The sequence below is a fragment of the Alligator sinensis genome, unplaced genomic scaffold, assembly GCF_000455745.1.
Source record: "Alligator sinensis unplaced genomic scaffold, ASM45574v1 scaffold916_1, whole genome shotgun sequence".
Classification (NCBI taxonomy): domain Eukaryota; kingdom Metazoa; phylum Chordata; order Crocodylia; family Alligatoridae; genus Alligator; species Alligator sinensis.
Window position 1 is genome coordinate 327,863 of NW_005842874.1, and position 22,696 is coordinate 350,558.

General features: G+C 44.3%; 1 protein-coding gene across 5 annotated transcripts in view; it reads left to right on the plus strand.

Moving 5' to 3' along the window:
• PDIA5 (protein disulfide isomerase family A member 5) overlaps window positions 1-22,696 on the plus strand; it is a 139,533-nt gene that overhangs the window by 52,212 nt on the left and 64,625 nt on the right. For all 5 annotated transcript variants that reach the window (XR_003091828.1, XM_025191966.1, XM_025191964.1 and 2 more), the window contains 3 exons: window positions 5,615-5,706; window positions 5,814-5,885; window positions 11,427-11,563. Coding sequence is in view for 4 of the 5 variants with exons in the window: in XM_025191966.1 (XP_025047751.1) it covers window positions 5,615-5,706; window positions 5,814-5,885; window positions 11,427-11,563 (301 nt within the window). In the remaining variant the exon portion in view is untranslated. The remainder of the gene's footprint in view (window positions 1-5,614; window positions 5,707-5,813; window positions 5,886-11,426; window positions 11,564-22,696) is intronic.

A 22,696-nucleotide genomic window follows, 5' to 3' on the forward strand; every position in this document is an offset into this window, starting at 1 on the left:
CCTGGGGTAAAATATAGACTTCGTTTTTTGAAAAGCAGAATGAAAAATAAAAGATCTTTCCTTTATAGTAAGTAACTGAGTAGCAGCAGCTAGGGAGGGAGCTGAATCATGTTAGTTCCCTGAAGATTTTACTTTCACTTCAACTTGGTAAGGCAGAGCTGCTCTTACCATATTTCTCGCATGTAATGCCCACTACAATTTCCAGAAGCTGTTTTTTGGAGGCAAAGTGGTTGTTTCATTCAAGAAAATATAATATTTTGGAGTCTGAAGGGTAGACACACTACCTGAATCCAAAGTGGCTTTCTCCAGAACAGGCTGTGTATCTGATTCTGCAAATGCTTATAAATATAAGCTCTGAGCATTTAAGTAATCCCATGAGCAGAGGAAGGGTTTTGCAAAATTGGGATCTAACACTTTTATTTAACCTGGAAACCTATCTGAGAGTGTGGCCAAAGGTGTGTCTCTGAAGCATTCATTTAAATTTTTACCATTTACCTAGTTTTATACACTGTGCTTGGAGGAGAAAATGGAATTTGTCTCTACCTCAGTAAGGAGGCTGATTCTTAACTGGAAAGCACAGGAACTGATAGAGCTTTTTGTTTTATCTTGGCTGTTTTAATATTCCAAACAATGTCTAATGAAGTTTTAGATAAGTTTAAAGAGCTTTTAAATAAGTTTAATAAGCAAATTTCATGGAATAATCATGTGTTGTGTGTGCAAGACATAGCACTGATACTCTTCAAATAAGACATGGGCACCCCCTGGTTCAAGACTTTAAATATGTATTTTTATAAATAAATTCAGAGGGCATTTAAGGCGAAAGGAAAGCCAGTGCTGGAGACTTGGGCATGTTGTAGTTTAAGCAGTGTTTGCTTTCAGCCTGACTGCTTACCATTCACTTTGTCACAGTTTGCTGGCTTTACTCAAGAGAGGCTGTGTGTGGCAAAGCAAATGATGAAGACTGAGGTTCACTGGCAGGGCATTCCAGTCACTACATCTCAAGAGCATTAGAAATCCTCAGGATCTCACATGCCCAAAAACAGCTGTTAAACTCGGTAAAAGTTTGTTTGCCTAGGGCTAATTCAAAGGGAACTTGCATTTATTTAGAGAACAGTATGGCTCTTTAAATATCTTTAAGAGCATTCTGGTCAGATGAAACATCATTAAAATCCCACCTGTCCTGTCATTGGAATTTACACTAAGTTCCTCTTCAAGATGTTCCTATCTCGGGACTGGTGAGTTTTAAGGCTCTGTGACTATAAATTTACAGGAATTGGAAGCATCAAGAGAGCTAGACATCTTGCACTGTGCAGAATACACTCTATTTTCCTGTAACTTTCCTTTTGTCTTGGCTGCAAACAATCTTCTTTTTCTTTTTCCAAGGAGTTGTGACTTAGGCTGGAGAAGTTATTGTTGTGCCTTTCTGCCAGGTTTGATCGTTTCCTTCCATATTTTAACCCGGTGAGATATGAATGCTGGGGTCCTTGTCCTACCTTGAGCTTTGAAGCATAGGCCTGTACTTGTGCAAATTGTTGCTAAGGTCATTGGGGCTGCACCTTAGGGGGGGGTGCTGTTTCCCCACAAGCTTAATCCTTTTGGTCTAAATCCAAGTCCAGCTCTCCATGGATTAATGCTTCTCTACTAACCAACTCTTTTTCCATCTGTACACTTCACTGTGTCTAAAGCAAAGTAAGTTCTTTATTATACTGCACTATTTCCCAGCGAGGTTCTTTAAAGTAGTAATGATCTCCAAATCAGAGATTTCCACATAGTTTATGACTGGCGTGGATGAGCTGAGGGTTTGGCCTTTTTAACCCAAGCAGTCATTACCTGCCAGGAAATGCCAGGCTTGGAGGTCATTATTCCTATTATAAAGTTAGAAAATAAAATAAAGTAACTGCCTCTTTAATAGGTTGTAAAAATGAAAAGGTGAACCGTACCTGACATTGGTTACTGTATTCTGCCGTTGGGACTGGTCTTTTCCTGTTAGTGCTATAACCAAGAAGAAAGCTGGATGACATTTTCAGTGTTACATTGGGTTTACACTTTGCATTAAATCTCAAACCAGCTCACGGTGAAGTAACCTTAGAGATGGAAGCTTCCAGCTGTCCTACCAGTGGGGTTAATTTCTGCTAATAACCTTGAATTCCTGTAACTGGTGCACTCTGGTCTCAATTCGGGAAAGTATCCCTAGTCAGCAAAGGACTTAAGCATATACTTAAGTCTCATTTGACTTCACAAGGTGGGTTAAGTGCTCTGTTGAATAAGCATGAGCCAAAATCCGTCCTTTCTTGAATTGGGGTTGTCTTCCTTCAGAACAAGCAAAATGTACATGCCATGCAGTCCTAATATTTCAGCTCTGTCGGGTAAAAGGAAGGAATTGTTTAATTTTAGTTTGTTTTTTAGTTGGGGTATAACACACATTGAAATTCTGAGTCTGTTGAAATGTGTTTATTATACTCTGCATGTTGTGTGCAGATTTAGACGTAGATAGGAAACATTTAGATGTAGGTAGGAAACAATTTTGGAGTACCTGTTTTAAAATGAGCTTGTTGTTATAAGAAAATAGTTGCATATGTTACATTTGAAAAATGTCTTTCTGATGACAACAAAGACGGGGAAAAATGTCCTCATTCATTCTGATGACTGATACTAATAAGTCACTGGAGGGGAAATCATGTGTTAGTTATTCTGAGAGACCGTTCTTAGAGACCCCTGTTGGCAAACTGTTTGTGTGCTATTTAATTGCATGAAATCAGCAAATATCAAAAAAGTCTTTTAAAATAGTGCGCAACACTGCCTGGAAGCCTTGATTTCACGTGTCTCTTGGAGTTCTCAAATCATGTGTTAAACCAAAATTAGGGTAATTTCTTATCTCCATTGAAGCCTCTGAGGCATATAGGCTGCGTTCACTTAGGGTGACTGCAGCTGGACTCTCAACTTTTGTACATCATTATGGCCTAATTGAAATCAGTAGCACTGTGAAAGTTCACACCAGCTGAGCATCTGGAACACCCTGGAACACCTTTTATGGACTCCTGGGGTCCTCTGAACTCCAAGCATGTGAGAGTTTAGTAATTTAACATGCAAGAGAAAATCTAATAAGCCACATTCTCCATCCCCTTTTGACCCTTCTGTAGCCATTTGCACCAAGCAAAGTTACTACTGTGACTCGATACCACTTTTTTTTTTAACCCACTGTCACCTCCTGTTATTGACAACATAACAGTCAGTGTTGGAGAATCAGGCCCAGTACTTTTCATGAATGGTTGGTTTCCTTTGAATAATCAAGAAGTAAAATCAGCAGAGCTAATAAAGACATATTCTTTACTCTGCGCCTTTCAGTGCTTCAGGTGTCCTTCCCAGGGCAAGGGAGGAGACACCAAAACGTCATCTTTTGTGACTCTCTCCTATATGTCCTGAGGAGAGACTGACCTCACGAGGAGTCTATATGGGTTTTTTTGGTCTGTGCAGTTTGCTGCCATTAGGAAACTAGTATTAAATTCTGATGTGGTATTTCAGTTGGAAAAAGAAAACCCTGGTTTCAGAGGGGAGGAAGAGGGTTTGGATTATGGCCATGCTGCTAAAATGATTTAAAATATCAATGTCTTCTATCTGGAGTTAATCTTGAAGTTGTATCTCCACAGCTGGCCAGCTAGAATTCTGTATATCCAAGGCCTACAGAAACATTTAAGAAAGTTTCATCCTCAAATCTCCACTGTTTGAAAGTATTTCAGCTACCCATCATCTTACCTATAGGGAAACAGGATTGGGAACTCCTGTGTCTTAATGCTTAATTTTGGTTGCTAACCTGCCAGTCTCACTGAGTATAAATAGATGTCTCCTTTGTGTTGCTATAACAGTTCTTACTCATTCACTCATATACAGATGTGTGTACCATTTGTCACACCACAGGTGCCTCAGTTCATGGCCCCTGACAGAAGGCAGCAATAGTTTCTGCTGCTTCCTTGTGGCAGTTGTCTGCTAGATTTATGGCATGAGAGTGCAAGCATCCTGGAACTGCCTGCACTCTCCAGCATCCCCAGGCAGGTGCTCTTGATGGCTTGAGGGACCTGATCCTATGCACCTGCTCAAGATCAAGCCCCAGGAGCCCCTGCCCAGCTTTCTTCACTCAGGTTAGAAACAGATGTGGCCTGACATCCATTTGTGTCCCCCATAAAAATGTTTATGGGGTACAAATGGTGAGCAAATAGACGTCCTTACCCTTTGTTGTGCCACATGAGAGACAAATTAGTGGTGCAACAGAAGGTAGTAATAAATTCTGCTGCTTTATTGTGGTGGATGTCTGTTGGCGCTCTGCTTAGAGAGAGGTGCACTGGAGGAATCTCAAGCCATCTCTCTACAAGTGGGGGGAAGACAGGATTCCCCACTTAAACCCACCTCGGGTTCTTGGGGGCATGTCTTCGTAAGTAGGACGCAGGTCCTAGCTTGGAGGCAAAGGACCTGGGGAATCCCTGGTGCCATGTGCTTCCAGACTGGGACCCACTCACCCAGACCTGCCACTGGGGTCGCATCTAGGTAAGTGGGAAAAGCTGGGCAGGTGCCTTCAAGGCTTGAGGAGTCTGATCCTGCCTGGGAAATCCTGAGGTGAGCAGGACCGGGCCCCACGAGAACATATCGCCCCTTGCCCCGCACCTTCAGTGGGCAGGACGAGGGATGATGTGTTTCACCCAATGAGGCAGATCAGTTGTGTCATGACACATCATGGCATGGCAGACCCGCTGCATTCAGCCGTGTCTATTTCTAGCCTAAGGTCCTGGAGACCAATGGGCAAGGCACCGGATAACATGTTTCATCCAGTGAACTGGAGCAGAGATGATGGGACACAACCCAGTAAAGCTGATCTGCTTCATTTGGTGATGTCTGTTTATGCCCACTGAGACCTAGTCACTGCACCCTCTTGCTGGTTTCACTTTTCATAAGACGGGGACAAAAGCTTGCCTGCCTTGCGAGACCATATAGTTCCTGTCCCTGAAGTGTATGAGTAGCATGTATTATTTCCCCCAGTTATCAAAAGGCTATAAAATGTATAATAAAAAGTGACGGGGAAAATGATTGTTTTGAATGATCTTGTTTACTTCGTTCAGAGCCCAAACCTGCTCTTAGAAGCCTCTAAAGAGGTGTTGTTTCCTGTTGCCTAAATGAGCATAAGCCTTGCTTTCAAACTGCAGTAATGGTTTTGTGTTGTTTTGCCCTCTAATAATTGCCTGTTTAAGCTGCTTCTCAGTCAGATCTTAAGCTTGCTGCCCTGGTAGAAGCTGAAGAGGTGGGGACAGAGTGGCTTGTGTTCCAGCTAACGTCCCTATGCTTTGTAAGCTGTGATACTTGAACTGAAAAATATAGTCAGGCCTGCCGCTTGAAATATCAATACCCAGCGAGAGCAATAGTAATGCTCCCGAATGAGTCCCCTTTGGGTGCTTCAGATTTTAGAGAGTGCATATAAATATGGGAAGATTCTTGTCCAGAAAACAGGAAAAAGTGATGAGCTACTTAAAGGCTGCTTTTACACACTATATGTAATAGGCCAGAGAGACTGTGCTAGGATGAATAGCAGGATGGCAAAGAAGCATGCGGCTCTGTTTTCTTGTTTCAGGTACTTGCGGGAATGAATGTTTACTCTGCTGAATTTGAAAGGATAAAGGAAGAATACGGTGTCCGGGGATACCCTACCATCTGCTATTTTGAGTCAGTCTTGCTTATTTCTTCGTTAGAATTAATACACTAAATTGTAATTTCTTGTTCCTCCTTATCATCCAGGGCAGGGGCTAAAACTTGTTTTGTTGCATTAATAGGAAAGGAAAGTTCCTCTTCCACTATGAGAACTATGGTGCTACAGCAAAGGATATAGCAGAGTGGCTGAAAAGGTAAGGCATTGTACTTTATGAACTATACCTTTTATGTACTATACTTGCTGTAAACAGCAGATCAGTCTAGGGACAGCACCTCTTCCTTCTCCGCCCCTACCCTCCCTCCCCGAACAAATAAACCTTGACTAACCTGTTACAGCTGAACTTAGCTCTAATGTTTGTTTTCATCATGCCTGCCACCTTAACATTTGTATTATGGGCCTAATATAAGACTATCTCTGACCAGTAGGTTGTGAACAGAAGCATCTGCTGTTCTTTGGGCCCCAACTCCATTAAAACGTGGACCTAAATTTTCAGGTGTCTGTTTGTGGGTAATTGACAGGAAACACTTTGAAACACAAGACAGTATAATGTGTTTCAGCACTTTAAATCAGCAGGAGCTGTTAAAGTGTGTTGAATTACCATATTTCTTCAATCCAAGGTGAGGGGGTTTTTTCCCCCCCACATTTAACATGAGATGGGGAAGCCCTTTGTCTGGAATTTGAGTACAAGGTGTACTCATGTACTCTGGAATTTGAGTACAACTTGGACTCGGGTTAGGAGCTGCAGCCGCTGTCCCGCTGCCACCTTTATTTCTACCCCGCCCTGCAGCTCCAGTTGGGAGTACAGAGCTCCAGCTCTGGCCCTGGCCTTGGGGCAAGAGCTGCCATTGTCACAATCACTGCTGTCTGTCTGGGCAGAAACTAGAGCTGGAGCTGTGACCAAAGGTAAGCAGTGGTGGAGATGGGAGCTAAGTATGAGGGAGGCAGAAGCATTGGTGGGAAGGAAGGAACAGGAGGCAAGGTGTGGGGGTGTGCAAGCAAACTGAGGGTGGGGGGAGACAGGTGGCAGTGGGCAAGGTATGCGGGGGACAAGGGTTAGGGGTCAGGCTGCTTTCCCCTCTGCTGCTGCTTTTCACGCTGCAGCTGTGGGAGGAATGAATTTAAGGTGACCCTCTGATAATTTGATTCTATACATGGAAAATTATAACAGATTTATAAATTTCCTATATATAGAATCTAATTATTGGGGCTGGGGATTGTCTGAAAGTTGAAGTCATCTTGTATTGGGGAAAATATGGTAGTCATGAAAAATCAAAGCAGCCAAAATCCTAACTCAAAAAAAAAAAAAATATTCCATAAGTGCCTCTGATGGTACCAGGCTTGGTGCGATGGACTCTACCTGGAGGTAGTTATTTGTCATGGCAAATATTTTGGGGGTTGCAGGAATTTATGGGAATCGCAGTGGAGTTGCTATAAATGTTTGCTGAAACACTTTTTTGATTAGATGTTCAGTGGGGCAAATCAACGTGGCTTCCTCAAAGACGGTGGAAGTACTTGTACAATGCATGAGAATCTCTGTAGAATATATACCAGTTCACGGCAGCCATGTTTCCCTTCCACTCCCCCAACTTTATTTTTCCCCTGCCCATCTCGATTAATAGCTTAGAGAACCTAGCCTCCTCCTTTTTCCCTTTGCTGTCTCTCGTCCCCTCTTTCCTGCTGTTGAAGTGCAGAGGAACTGGTATGAGGCATAGCAGTTTGCCTGGACTTGCAGACATTTCACCCTGCTGAGACCCAGGTGTGCAGCCTAGGCATTGCTCTGTGATATCAACAGGAGACTTGCATGCACAGGGGGGACAAAATGCTGAAGCTGAGTAATATGGTGTGGATCAAAGAGGAGAAATTTGGCCGTAGTCTTTAAGCCTCTTTCAGCCCATTAAGCCTTCAGACATGAATGAGCAAGAAAGCAGCTCTGGAGACGACACTGAGATGATCGCTCCCTTGGAGCAAGGATATATGACTTCATCACCTGGACCTTTTTATGCTTTTCAGCTCTGCAAGGATGTGGTTATCTCCTGGCTACCACATGTGAGACATTAGATGTTTGCAGGGGTGGGGGGGGTTCAGTCTGCCCACATAATATCCAGATAATCCCTGTAATATGCAGTGCTTTTATATCAGTGCTGCGACAGCTAGTGAACACAGCTACTGGAGGCAGAGCAGAACAGCTGCAAGCTCTTTCCAATGATAATCTCTGCTAACAAGCCACGGTGGGCTTTGGCTGATATTTCAGCAGGCCAGAGATAAAGACAGCTGTTTGTCCTCACTTAGTTTTCAGTACACGCTTAATAGTTTCCCAAAAGACAATCTCAGCAGTTGCTTTTTTGCCCCTTTTTGTATCTTTTTAAAGAAATCACTTTCAGGAATTGTGCATACTTAATATCTCTGGTAATTGATGTTACAATTAATACTGTATACAGGATAAATCTAGTACATGCATAATATTGTATCACTTAGAGGGATGTTTAGTACAGGCAATGAAATGCTGTGGCAAGGTTTTGAGAGCCTAAAATTGTAATTAAATAGCTACAGGACAAATGCATATGCTGTAAATTTTAAGTATCCTTTAATTCAAGTCCTTGCCAAATAACTCATCCTTGGACTATGTACTGATAACTATTTTTATCTAATAACTGATAATTTTTTTTTGGCAGTATTTGTTTTGGGCTATTTCTCTTTATCTCTATCGCATGTAGAAATTGGTTCCCTTTTTAAAACAAAAAAAATAGGGGGAAAGCTGCTGAGTGTGCTTGGCAGAACTTGGATCCAGTATCCTATCTCTAAACTTCGGGAGGGCTTGCCTCTGGGTTCAGATTTCTCAGCTTGGGTTGTCTTGAGTGTGAGAGGAACTGGAGGGCAGAGAGAGGCCACTGAGAACTCAGCATCATGCTCTGCTTTCCTGTAGAGCATCATGATCTGATGAGTAGGCCGGCCAACAACACTGAACAGCAGGGATTTGTCACTGCAGGGATGTCTGTTGTGGTAGGTGATAGGACACACCTCTGCGACGTGTGTTTACATACATGAATGTGTACATACTTGTGCCCATATGCACTGCGTGTACATGTAGAGCGTATGCATGTTGGGAAACTAGTGGAGACCTTTTGAGATTGAAAGATTCTGAAATTTGCACTAGGTAAATGGCTCCCACAAAGCAACAACCTTGTTTTTCACCTTCCTCCTTCCCTGTACATTGGCTTTCAGTATTTGGTCAGTCAATCACTCTAACCCTGAACAGCATGGGATTGGGGACGATTTTACATGAGGGAAAGTGATCGAGTCAGCCAGGCTTATGCCTGTCCTGGTCTCTTTCTTCCGGGAAGGGTTTAATCCTGAGGACCCCAGCATCTCTCACTACTTAGTCAAGGTTGTTCTTTCTTACACTGGAGGTTTCTAATGCATCAATCTGTAGATACTTGGCCTCTCTTATCTTGCTAATAGACACAGAGAGAGATCTGGCTGCTATCTTGCTAAGGTTTAAGGGCAGTTTTATGAGGCTACCAAAGGAGACAATTGTACTACAGCGCACTCCTTAGCTACTGTCTTGGGTACTCTCTTGTACTAGAGCTTTTTCCTTTGCACTAAAGTCTTAATTTCTACCTTTTTTAGCTCCATCAATCTAGATGGTTCGCCAGACATCTGCAAACTGCCTTAGTGGATACTTAGCTTATCTCTTAGCTGCCTTTTTTGACCTCCTGTTGGGCTCTACCTTACTGCTCAGCTGTTCAATTAAAGCACTCCACTTGCTGTCGTTTGTTAGTTTAATTAGCTCTTGATTACTCTCCCAGACTTCTCTGTCATTCCCTGTCTGTCTTTGGGCATGAGGTTTTCAATGCTCATAGTGCTTAAATAGCGTTTCAGATTTTTCTTGCTGTGTCTGTCTAGCATCAAGATGTCTCCTTTGCTCCTATCTAGCCATGCACCCACAGAGTCATGATTAAGCAAGATGCTTGTATAGACTGCCTTTTCTTCTGTGTATTACTTAGGTACCAAAATAGATGATTTGGGATCACTAACATTTGTCTTGCTCTTGTCTGTTAATGCCTTTAAGGTGACCAGATTCTCTCTGACTCGGTCAAGTTCTGTCCCTCTTTAAAATCTGCATCTTTTACAGATTACCCCGTGCAAGTAATTTGCAGGCAATGCACAGGCAACTAGCAAGCTGTTTTTTTCTGTACAATTCACTGCCTGATCCACCTGCTAAGGCACTACCAGCCCACTTATCTTTTACCCACTTGTAGGTCCTCTCCATTTCTTTTTAAGATGTTGAATTCACCAGGGCAGGGAATATACTTTGTTTGTGTCTCCACTGCTTGGTACAATGGCACCATGATCTTTGATTTGAGATTCCTGAATGCTTCTTTTCTATAAAAAGGCCAGTGAGATGTGCTTCCTGGTTTACCAGACCTTGCTTTTTATTCTTGGATCATTTTTCCCAGCATATGTTGATGCTGTCTGCTACTTCTGTCTGTCTCCCTTTTCTGCTGTTACCAAACTAGGCTTTCAGCTTGGAAAGGAGCAAGGCAAGATAAATGAGTTATCTACTTTCCATGCCCTGTTCAAAGCAGCTTGAAACAGTATTAGGTTTTAATCAAACATAGCAAATCTGCTTCGTTAGAGAGAGACCAGATGTAAGCTTTCTCTTTTTTTGGATGGGGTTTGGACCTAGTGCAGCCAGCTAAATCAATACTATCTCCAAAGTCTGGATCTAGATGTTCCTATGTTTGGCTCTGCTTTTATTATTAAGTTTTAATAAATAAAAGGTCAAGTTTAGTGTAGTCCTTGTTAGCATGTGCTAAGTTCTGTCCCTTTAATGTACATTCATGGAAGCAAGGAAGAATCTGGTACCTGAAAGCTTGTCCGACAGCTTGCCTAGCTGAAAAGTAAGACAAAAAACCCTTGCTCTTTGGTGATTTGAAGCACTGAGCCAGAACTCGGGGGATGGGGGTTCAGCTCCCAGCTCTATTTCAGATTTTTACATAGATCCTTAAGTAGTCATTGAATCTCGGATGCCAATTCAGGAGCAGAACTGGGGAAGCCAGTAGGACTGATCACATATCAAAGGTTCCATATGTGCTTGAGTACTTTGAACAGGGACCTTTAAATGCCTGTTTTAAAATGGGTAAGTGTTATTACCTCTATCTCACAGGTTATTGAGGATAAATTCCTAGGTATTGGGGAGGTGCTCCCAGGGGTACTGTAGATAGATTGAGTGTGGGTCTTGTCCCATGGCCCCATGATCATTCCTGTTGCTTTGCTTTGGCAGAAGAGCAGTGACTCAAACCATATAACTTGCTGGGCTGTCTCTGCTTTCCTTTTCCTTGCAATGTGTGTACTGGCAAATGCTAATGCAGTGAGAATGGGGAGCTTCTTGCTGAGCTGGCTTAAAGGGTAATAAAAAAACCCCCAGGTTTTTTTTTTTTACAATGGAGTAACAAAAGTGGTTCTTTTTTTTTAATCTCTCCACTCTACCTGCTTCTGTTTCTGCTGTCTGCAGGAGCTTCTGCTCATGATGGATTTCCCCCCCTCCATTTTTATCTAGGTTTCAGCGCTTATCAGCTCAGAGTGGAACCAATTAAAGAACCCCATTTGGTGAGGTTAGCATGTCATGCAGCAGCATTGAGAAATCAAATTGGTTCCCCACAATCTGATTGGCTGCAGCAGTTGTTATTCATCACCAAAGAGCTTCCTCTCAGCTACGTCTTTTGTTTTATAGCCCTGTGCCACCGCAGCCGCAGGCCCCAGAGACTCCCTGGGCAGATGAGGAGAGCGCAGTTTATCACCTGACTGATGAAGACTTTGACAAGTTTATCAAGGAGCATTCGTCTGTCCTGGTGATGTTCCACGCACCATGTGAGTTACTTTTCCTTTCCATGTCCTGTTCCAAATGCTGGTTTATAATGAAGTGGAGGCTCGTTTCCATCTTGGTGTCGCATGCTGTGAATGTCAATATTAAGATTTTTTTTTTTATGATCCATCTTTGATGTAGCTGGCTTGCAGTGTTCATAAAGACACTGGCTGCGAGTTTAGGACAAGGATGGGCAGTCATAGAAGTTGCTGTTTTGCTGGACAGGATTGAAAAGCTTAATATCCTAAATAGTCTGGGAGCTCATTATCTAACACAGTGCTGTCACACATTTAGTTTATCCTGTTCCCAATTCCACTTTTGCTGCAGGGAGTCTGGGGGGCCTGCATGCATTATTTGAGCCAGAAACTCCCAAATTCTAATTCCACAGCTGTTAATGCTTCTGCCTCAGTTTCCCCATGTGCCAGAATGGAGATAATGAGTAATTTAACTTGTACAGAGGTGTGGTGTCTGCACATATTAAATAATGACCCTCAAAGACTTAAGGTACTGAACAGGTGTTGGTATTGATAGTACTTACTATTCTACCTAAAGTAAATTGAGTTGGATTAGATTACCCAGATTTCACATCTTGATCAAGCCAGATACAGAGTGTTGTCCTGGACCTTTGCTTTTGAGCTTCTTCAATGGGCTCTTCCACCCAGAGCACATTGAAATGACAGTGAGAAATTGCTTGGAGCACTTTTATAAATGACACCTGCATTTGGGGTCATTAAATATTGGTATTTGTCTCAGATGCTACAAACCTTCCTTGGGACTGCAAGCCTTACCAGAGTTTTCTGTGTTCAGTGTTCTTTGCTAATTGGACAGTTGAAATGCAATTCAGGCAGTATCTGGAGCATCCAGGCTAGCATTATACTTTATTAGCATTGCTCTTTGCTTGGCACTAAAACTCTAGTGTCGTGTAGATGTGTCTGGTGGTGGTGGTTGTTTCTAGCTGCAATTTGAGACGGCTGTTTTAATCTCTGCAGTTCAGTTATGGGGTAGGCTCAGCCCCTGGTTCTTCACCATCCTGGAAATTGCGATTGGCTGGGTTGCTCATGTAATAGCCTTAGATTTGAACACTGGGGCTCTGGAGTCAGAGTGCTCTCAGTGAAACTCTTGGCACAAGGGTTGAGATCATACCTTTATTGAAGTCTGTGGGATTTGGCACCTAAATACCTTTGAAAAATCTGTTCTTGCGGGGCGCTCAATTTTTACCTAAAGTCAAAAGAGAACTTGCTTTTGTCTAGTGGGACCTCTAGGAACCAACTAATGACATGATTTAAGTCAACTTAAGTTGTTGTTGTTCTTAATAATGGAAATAATGTCAGATGAGTGCTGGGTGCATAGTTTGAAAACAAAAAAATATTCTCTAGGTTGATAAGAATATAGATTTTTGTCGTGGATTTCTTGCCCACTAGAATCTGGAGAGGACACTTGCACTTTGTCAAGACTCCTATACACTTTAGCTTACCTTTTTAAAAATTGCATGGTATTTTAAGAGTAACAATTGCATTAAAATATGACTGTTCTCCTTTGGGGAAGCCTGTTATGTATACAGGCTAAAGGACACCTAAGTCTATGGTAGATGCTGATTTTAAAATAAACAGATAGCCCCTGTTAAGTTAATGCAGTTTTCCTAGATTTTGTCCCAACTCCCCTTAGCTGTGATTGAGAGCATATTTCCTGCTCAGACAACTCATTTTAACTGCACCTTTTTTACTTGGAAAATAGTTTTGTAGTTGTTTATGATCAGAAAACTCCTAGGGAAGACTTGCAAGGCATGTGAGTAGAGGTCTTGCCTACATACAGAATCTAGCTTGCAAATACAGAAAGAAGCCTTGCTTACAAGAATCCTCTGTGGGAATCCACAGCCGAGAATGGGCATGCAGACTAATTAAAAACAGACAGCTATCATAAACAGTTATCTCCATGATTAAAAGATTTTCTCCAGGCACTTCTTATATTTCCTGATGGAGTGACCTTATGAATATTAGGAGATATATTACTCCAGCTGCAGTACAAGCAGTAAAGACAAAGGACATCACTGCCTTATTTGTTTTAACCTTGGAAAACTTAAAGGATTTGAAAGCATCTTCTAAAAGTGTATGGAAAATAAGTATACTCCGTTGTAGAAGGAAGAAATAACAGAGAGGACAAGAATTCTGGACATGCTTCCCTATAAATGTCTCCACATATAGGAATTTGCAATAACATTTCCACCACTGGGCTAGAATTAGCCAGTATTTTAAATCTCATTCTAGTATACAGTGCATGTATTTAAGTACCATAAATCTTACTTTCATTTAAGGGGGAAAAAAATGCCTTTGCTGAAGGCAGAGTTATGGTAGTGATACCTTAATTGCAATTTCATAGTCAGATAGCCAACAAATTAATAGAACATAGTATTAAAAGACCCATAGGAGAATCAGCATTTTTCAATACAAGAGAGGATGCTGAGCCATATACGTTGTGGTGCAATTCCACCACTTAGTGGCATTATGCTGGGGGTGTATTTGGCCAGTTGTGGTGGCTCTGAATGTGGGTCCCTGTGGGTCAGGTTCTGAAATTTTTACCAAGGAAGAAATTAACTTGATTTCACTGCTTGAATGAAAGTGTTACTCCAGAAATAAAAGAAGAGGAACACCTTGGGTGTTTATACATGCGCTCTGGTTGTGGGGTGCTTGAATCGGAGCGGCTCCAAGAGATGCTGTAATTAAAGCACCTGGAGTGTCTTGTGTATCAACTCCCTGCACTTAAAAAATGGTGGCAGGGGCACTTTAACTCTTTAGCCCCCACCACTATTTTTAGCTGCAGGGATGCTGATGCATGTGGTGCTGGAGTCTTTTGGAGCATGGTAATTATCACGCTGCAGCGGACTCGATTAATCGCATCTACTCCACGGTGCTGTAATTACAGCATGTCAGAACAGCCTCACTGCTCATGTATAGGTGCCCCTTTGTGTTTTATGTCCATCCTCGTCTGACTAATGCAGTTCAGCTGGACCCAGGTGTATATGAGTTACCTTAGCAGTTGTGATCAGTGCAGCTCACACTGCTGTCTGACCAGCCTTTCCCTAGTCTTGAGATTAGGCTTTCTTTGAAACTGGAGGCATCAGATGGCAAGAAGTTTCTCTGCTTCAGATTGCTGTGTTAAATTCCTAAAACTGGGTAAATAATGGTGGGTGGGCAGAATGGATTTGGCTGGCTTCTCTGTTTTGGATTAGTTGGGGCACAACGGAAAATTTTGCAACCTTCTAAAACAAATAGCACTGTAAAGCTCTTAAGAGGATGTTCAGCTAATCTGCACAATTGGGCTAGGCAAACACCTAACCCAGCCAGGTGCACTTCTGCTGTGTGCGTCTGCATACCACCTCTCCAACCATCCAAGCAGGGTCCATGTTGCTGCATGCCTTTTATTCAAATAGTCTGTGGTGTGTGGGGGGGGGGGTTTAATTTCAGTTTTAGTCACTGGCCGCTTCTTCAGTTCTGAAGTTATTTTGTTATGTGACATCAAATACAGATGTATGTTCGCTCAGATTTAGTTGCTTCACAATGAACATTTCATATGAGAAATGGATAGAGGTGGGTGATAAGCAGGGATCCTGGTTTTCTCTGTTTAAAACCTCTAAATTCTCTTTATTAACCTCCCCCATCTGCATTTTGCCACAATTAAAATGAATCGCCACTATATAATTAATTAGGTGTCAGTTGAACACAATGTTGTATTGATATATTACAATCTTTAAACAGTTTGGAAGCCTACCAGTGCCTCAGTCATTATAATATAAAACAAATTCTAATTACCTATATATTTTCATGTTTAATTTTTGTTTTGTTTTTTATCATGGAAAATTTAAAGCTCCCCTGCCCCCTTCACTCACCAGGATGTGGGTCCAGCTGCGGCTGTCCCTCCCTGCTGCTTTGTGGCACTGAGCAGCCCTGATATGCTGGTGCCCTGCCCCTGCCACTACCCCTCACTCCCCAGCCACAGCCCCGTGCCCCTTGCCATGGTCAGTCCTGCGCGAACTCACAGGATGGTGGTCTGTGAGGACACAGTGGAGACAGCCTCTAGCGTGAGGTGCATACAGCATACCTAAAGTGGAAGCACAAGCAGCAGCTGGAGCATCACATGCTGCCCTGTGCCACCGGCTGGGGCCGGGGCTGGGATGTGGCGGGGAGGACCAGCACTGTGCTCCACAGCAGCAGGTTTAAGCCAAACCAAGCTCAGCTCTGGCCTGGGCTATACTGCAGGGGAGGGGCTCCAGCTGCTCTCCATCCCATCAGGCCAGAGCGTGGCACCTGCAGCTCATGCAGGCAGCAGCAGAGCAAGTCCAGCCCCAGATGGAGGAGAAGGGGAGCTGGTCTTGCTGGTAGCACCAAGTGGTTCCTCAGACCCTCCCCTGCCCTGCTGCAGTCTTGGTGCCTGGACATCTTCTCCCAATGCTGGCAGGCACCCCCTCCCCCCAGGATAGTCCCCAAGCCCTGGCCCTCCAACACCTTCCCCCATTGACTTACCTGTATGCAGCTGCTGGAAAGGCTCCCACCACCCTGCCTGGCTGTATGTCAGCTGAGTGTGTATGAGCACATGCATGTGCACCCTGTGCCTCCAATTGCCCTCCTCCCACTCCTCGCCAGCCCCAAGCAGCTTCTTGCAGGCCGGAAGGCTGACCGCCTGTAAGGGGAAACCTGCCACTTCCCAGTTTTCTCCTCTTAAAGGAGAAAATGTGTGTTCTTCTGTGGCAAACAGAAAACCCGGATCCCTGGTGATAAGGACTCTATGCGTACCACAAATGAAGTCATTAGTTGTATTGTAATGGGATCTGTGAACGAACCCTGTCACAGATCTGGACCCCAGTATGATAGATACCATACCAGTGCAGAACACGGCAGCCATCCCTACCCCAAAACGTTTACAGCGTAGACTTTTAAGAAAGACAGGAAAGAGATCTTGGGTCCATTGTTTTTAGCAAACTGTCCACATCAGCACAGTGTTCAGGAGCAGTCAAGATAGCAAATAATCTTAGGAATTATCAAGAAGGGAAATGTAAGCAATAAACATTGAGGTTCTTCCCCTTTATAAGCCTCCAAGAAGTTGTGGAGGCCAGTACCTTAACTCGGTTCAAAAGGGGCTGGACCAGTTCTTGGAGGAAAGGCCTATCCATGGGCAGAATTTGGAAAAGCATTTTTCTCCACTTAGAAAGGAACTAGAAGCTTTACTAATATGGTAGGGGCCTAGGGCTATATTATGCAGTTTAAGATTGAAGCCAAAACGAAAATAGCTTCATTGGAATGAGTTAAAAAACAATCTGCAGGGCTGTGAAATAGGAGCTTCATTATCAGGAGCAGCAAACGGAGTAGAATTGCAGAACAAAAGATAGTTTGATTGGTGGAACATGAAGGCAATTAAAAAGGACAGAGGGTTGTTAACACCTATTGGATGGAGAATGTAGAAGGGATCAAGGAGATAACAATGAGCCAGGAAGTCAATTGACTCCCTCAGCCCTGTCGGACTAGAAATGCTTCTGCCACTGCCAGTTGGTTTTAAACTTGGGGTGGAGCGGGGGTCAAAGCTGGGGTGCAAGTACGCCAGTGCACCCCCTGGATCTGCTCCTGGGCCCATCATTAGGTACTGATTATAGTAGGTAGGGCTGCAGCCTCTTAATCAGACTTTCCTACACCTCTGCTCCAATCCCACTGCAGCTTCCAGCATTCAGAGAGTGGAAAATTTTGGACATGCTTTGTTCACTGTTCTCCACAGCATCTACTCCCTGTCACTATGCAAGACTGGCTACGGGGCTTGATGGACCTATGGTCTGATCCAGTAAATAGCAGTTCACACGATTGTGATGTATTGAATTAAAATAGCTCTACCTATTGTTATCTCAACAGAGTAAAACCTCCCTGTATATTTACACTTATTCGTTTTTAGTTATTATTTATTTTCATTGTTGTTTTTTGTTGGAGGTTTGTATGTCTGTGCTTGGTAATAGTAGACCAAGCAGATGAGCTCTGGCCTATGCAGACATTGTCATGTTTGCAGCTGGTCAGCAAAAACATTCCCAACTTTGATAAGGGATCATATAGCTTCAGCCAGAGCTGTTTGTCTGACCTGTCCAACGTCACTTCCAGAGAGGCAACAGTGCGGTTTGACACAGATGGCCAGAAAAGAGAGCCCTATGTGACAGCTGCTGAATCCCGGTGCTAAATCACATTCACTTCTGTGCTGAAGAGCCCAGCCAGCTCCTTCCGGTGCCTGCAATAGGAGCCACATCCTGGAAATCAAGCTGCGCTGATCTAAACTGCTAACAAAACATTTGCAATTGCCCAAGTGTCTTTATAGCCAATTAGGTTGTAGGCTCTGAGCCTCTCGGGCACTTTCTAATAATTTGCCCTTCGTCCCCCAAATGATTTGCTAACTCAGAATGTAACTTTTAAATGAACATCCTCAATAAGAAGGAAAGAAGTAATTGCCACACTAATGGAGCCAGGGATCCCTCCCATCACGTTTCTCAAAGGGCCAGAGCTCCACAACCTTTCCTTTTCCATTTACAAATATTTCCTAGCATTGCCCGCCAAAGCACGATCTCCAAGTCTTCTACAAAATAAGCCTTCCTGAGTCACTGAAAAAAAAAAAGTCAATTCAAATGCTGCTAAAGGGCATTTAAAGTCTTGGACTGAAATTAAAATCAATTCAGGAATGGATTTTAAAAGTGCCTGCTTCTCATGCATGGGAGTTACTTTTCATTACATTTTGTTAACCCATATGACATGGCTAACATTTTAAAATGTAACTGTTCCCTTAACATCATGTACGAGTGACCCTCCTGGTGTCCTCCTGGACTCTTACCTCCACTGGTATATTCAGCAAGCACAGGTCCCTTTTACTAGGGAGTGAAAGTTGTTGAACTCTGGCTGCTCAATAGCCTGGGCCAGGCCTCCTGGCATCCTCCCTCTCACGCCACGTTAGCAATGATGAAGTCAATGGGAGCTGCATGAGTGTCAAAGCTGGTAGAAGCAAAGGGAGAATGCAAACAACTCTATTGAAGATAAGACATGAGGTAGTGGTTGGTTAAAGTTAAATGCCTGTTAAATCCAGCTTTTGTTCCCAGTATCTTCATTGGGCTGATCTAAATGCATATATCACTTGTGTTTGCAGATTGCTCAGGGATTACAGAATACCTCTACTGCCTTGTCTCTGCCCTTCAGCCGCTATCTTCCTCCCTCACCAGTAAGCAGCACAGGTAGAGCACTCATCCTGTGCCCCCAAAATTGATAGCCTGGAGCACAGCTTTGGAGAAAGAGCCGGGGGAATGGGAGGCAGTATTAAAGTTAAAACCGTTTCATAGCATGGGACTGGGTGGGGGTGTTTGCTTGGGGCCAGTACTACCCCTTGGGCAGGAGAGCTTGGGAAAATGGAATTGTTTTCAGGGAGAGAGGGCCTGGGAGCCATGCATCTTGGGATGCTGGATGACTGCAGATGGGTCACTTGATCTCCATGAAGCAGATGCAATACCCTAGCTTGAGCTAGGGAGAAGGGCTCAAAGATGGCCCTTGCCTGCAGTGTACTTGTAAGACACTTAGAGGGAACTTAGCACAGCTTTAATGCCCTTTAAACCAGTTTGAAAGGAACTTTGAAATGGGAACATCCACACATTAAAGTTGACCTGTAACATCTCCCTTACTTGCCACTCTTCCTGCTGGGTGTGGAGAATCTAGACCAAAGGTTTCCAATTTTTATTTTATATATAAAAATGCAGGAAAAACAACCCTGCTGACTTACTTTCTTTAAAAAGCAAAACCAAAAAAAACCTTGGATTTTAGAATGCTAAATAAATAATAAATCTCCTTACCAGTCCCCAGTGAGGTGCACACTGGAGATTTCTTACAAAACCACCAGTTGCTGCTGTTAGCGCTAATTGGTACCTCTGGCAGTCTCGGCCGACAAGCCCAAAGATTGAAAAGGCTGGAGATTGAATTGACGATGGGATCTTCAAAAACAGGTGGAAGCCCATCAGCAATGCAGTGTGGGCTGGCCTGTTGCACACAAACCCGTCCCAGTTGATGTTTTCATGATGATTTGCGATTCAGCACACACAGGTGCCACTGGGGACCAGTGTTGTTGACACAGACTAGCGCAGGTTGGCGCAATGAGGAAGGACCAAACAGTTTTGTGACCTTTTATTTTAATAATGGCACTAGGCAGGGAGAACGTGGCAAGATGCTTCACTGATTCTACATGAGCGATGCGTCTGTGCATAAAAGTATAAAAAAAAAGTTTTGCAGAGACCGCTCGCGCTTCCTATGCTGTTTTCTATAGATGTGTCACCAGCTTTAATGAGGTAAAAAGCACAAAAGTGGCAGAGAGAGCGCTTGGAACTGTACATTTGTCCTGTAGTAGGAAGGTTTTCTGTGTCTCTTTTTTAGTCACTGAAATTAGTTGTCTGTGACTGCTGGTTAGGGGACGTAAAATCATTTATTTCACATGCAAGGGGGTCATTCTTTTTAGTGCTGAAGGGATTGGAATTAAAATCCCCCTCGGCTCAAGCAAGATCAGTCACAAAGGAGTGGTGGTACCTGATACAAGGTGTCCCAGGGGAGCTGGGACACCAAAGGAACCCTGGGGCAGCAAGGAGTCCTACTTAACTCCCGCAGGTCCGGAAGAGCCGGAGGAGGCGTGTACGCCAAAGATGCCGGCACGGGTAATCAGCCGGGTGTTTATCCGGCTGTGGCAGAGCAGCGGGGGCGGAGGACGCCTCCCGGAAGGAACAAAAAGCAGCCCCGCCGAGGCAGCAGGGCGGTTGAGGAGGAGAGACCACGGGAGGGAACTCCAGCGTGGAGGAGATCAGCCGCTGCTCTCGGCCGCACCAAGAGCAAGGGGCGGAGCCAGGGCAGGCTCTGAGAAAGCCGGCAACACAACCGGCAGCAGTCGGTCCCACCGTCAACCCTACAACACTGTCAGCAGAGCCGGAGGAGAAACTGATGGTGTTCCAGGCAGTAGAGCCGAAGGAGGGACTGGCGGCATCTGGGGCATCAAAGCCCCAGAGGAAATTGATGACGGTGCAAGCTGCAGAGCCGGTGAAGGAACCAGCGGCGTCTGGAGCAGCGGAGCCAGTGAGGGAACTGGCTGCATCACAAGCAGCAGAGCCGGTGTAGGAACCAGCGGCGTCTGGAGCAGCAGAGCCGGTGAGGGAACTGGCTGCATCGCGGGTAGCAGAGCCGGGGAAGGAACCGATGGCACCCTGAACGGCAGAGCCGGTGGAGGAACCGGCTGCGCTGCAAGCAGAAGAGCCAGTGAAGGAACCGGCCGCTTCAGAAGCAGTAGGGCCAGGGCCGGGACGAGCGGCCAGATTAAGGAAGGAGCCGAGGTGGAAGGTCTGGGCTGGAGACCCCGGCAGGCGCCATAGTGAGCCGGAGACCTGTACGGACGGCTGGCAGGTCAGAGGTGAGACAGCGGCGGGCCTAGGACATCGGGGAAGCCAAGAGAAGATAGAACCACAGGTGGCAAGTGGCTGGGGGGTAGGGGAGGACGGAGCCCCAAGACCACCCGCTGGGGACCACCCCAACTCTGGAGGCGAGTTCAGGGGTCCTCCTGATTTCAGCAGAGGTAGCCTTCGGGGCCCACCTGTAAGCCCAGGGCCCGCAAAATCTAGGGCCCGGGCGAAGGCGGCACAGGAACACTTACTAGAGCGGAGGCGGGTACACAAGGCTTGAACACAAATGCATCTCAGATAGTTTGGTCAGCGTGGGGGTCACTTGCATAGATGTACACCCGGCCATATAGAAAGAGCAATAGTTCTTGGTCCCTTAGTTTTCGTTGCGTTTGTAGCACTCAAACTTTAGTCTCTGATGCTGATTTTCAGGTTTGTTCTCTGCTTGCAAGGGAGTATGTGCACTGGGGGTAGATAAGCTTGTTAAGTGTCAAAAGAAGGGAGGAAAAGGTTCCTATTCTCAATTACTTTAAAAAAAACCCACAGCCTGCAATAAGGGACTGAAAAGCTGGAATTTGGCAGAAAAATAGCCCTCTGTTATAATGTACCTTTGCGGTTTCCTGAGGAAATGAGGTCCTTATAAATCTTTGAAAATTGGAGTTCACACATGAGCAATGCATCTTAACACTTAGTACTGTTTAGCAGTCACACAATAGTCTGAGGGAAATGGAGAGAAGTTAGCCACTGAGTAAAATAATTGCTGAAAAATTGTATTGAATGAGTCCAGCATTCACAAGAGCCTTGCCTCGTTCTACATGCGTCTTGTAAGTGTGTGTAACCCCATTCACACTCAGTAACATTTTCCTATTAGACGAGGGACTGACTGTGTGTGTGGCTGTTGCAGGCTAGAAGAATTCATTGGGTTTGATCAAGCCTTCATTGAAGTCGATGGAAAGGCTCTCACTTGCTCCACTGAGAAATGCATAAAGCCTTGAATGAGGGAGGGCTCGTTTATAGCATCTTCTTTTCCACTATACACCTCTTGCTTTTTTTACCATTTGAATCCTATGAGGGGAAAACCATGCAGATCTTGTAATACTCTGGAAAGAGAATAGATTCTGTCTTTATTGGGGCGGGGGGCAGCAGGAAGGGACTTCCATCCATAAAACTTTTTGGATTAGAGCATCAAAGCTGCAAAATGCACCCATTGTAAGGCAAGAAGTGAGAAGTTGCATAAAAACTGGATCTTGAGGCAAGCATGCAAAGGTACCCGGGTACCTATGAGTGAGGGTGTCACTACAAGAGTCTTGGTAAATAGGTGGGAATGAGTTTTGGGGGGGCGGGTTCTGACTCTTGAGTCCATAACTGCATAACTATAATGTCCCTTTGGCATTTGTTAATAGAATGTGAAATAAAATTTGCCTCTGGCAAAGAATTGAGTATGCCATCTCTCAAAGGGGTGGAGGGGGTGAGAGAGACTTGCTTTCAGGAGGGTTTTAAATACAAAGCATAAAGTAGATACTCGACAGAGCTTTTGTGCATAGCTCCAGTGGCACTCTCATGTCTTGAGCTTTCTTCCGCTGAAGCCAGTGTGGATTTTGCCAGTGATTTTTTTTTTCAGAGAGACAAATATTGGGCTTTTATCGAATGTATCCATGTAATGGTTATATATTGAAAAAGATATATATTTATCAGTTTGAATTCCTTT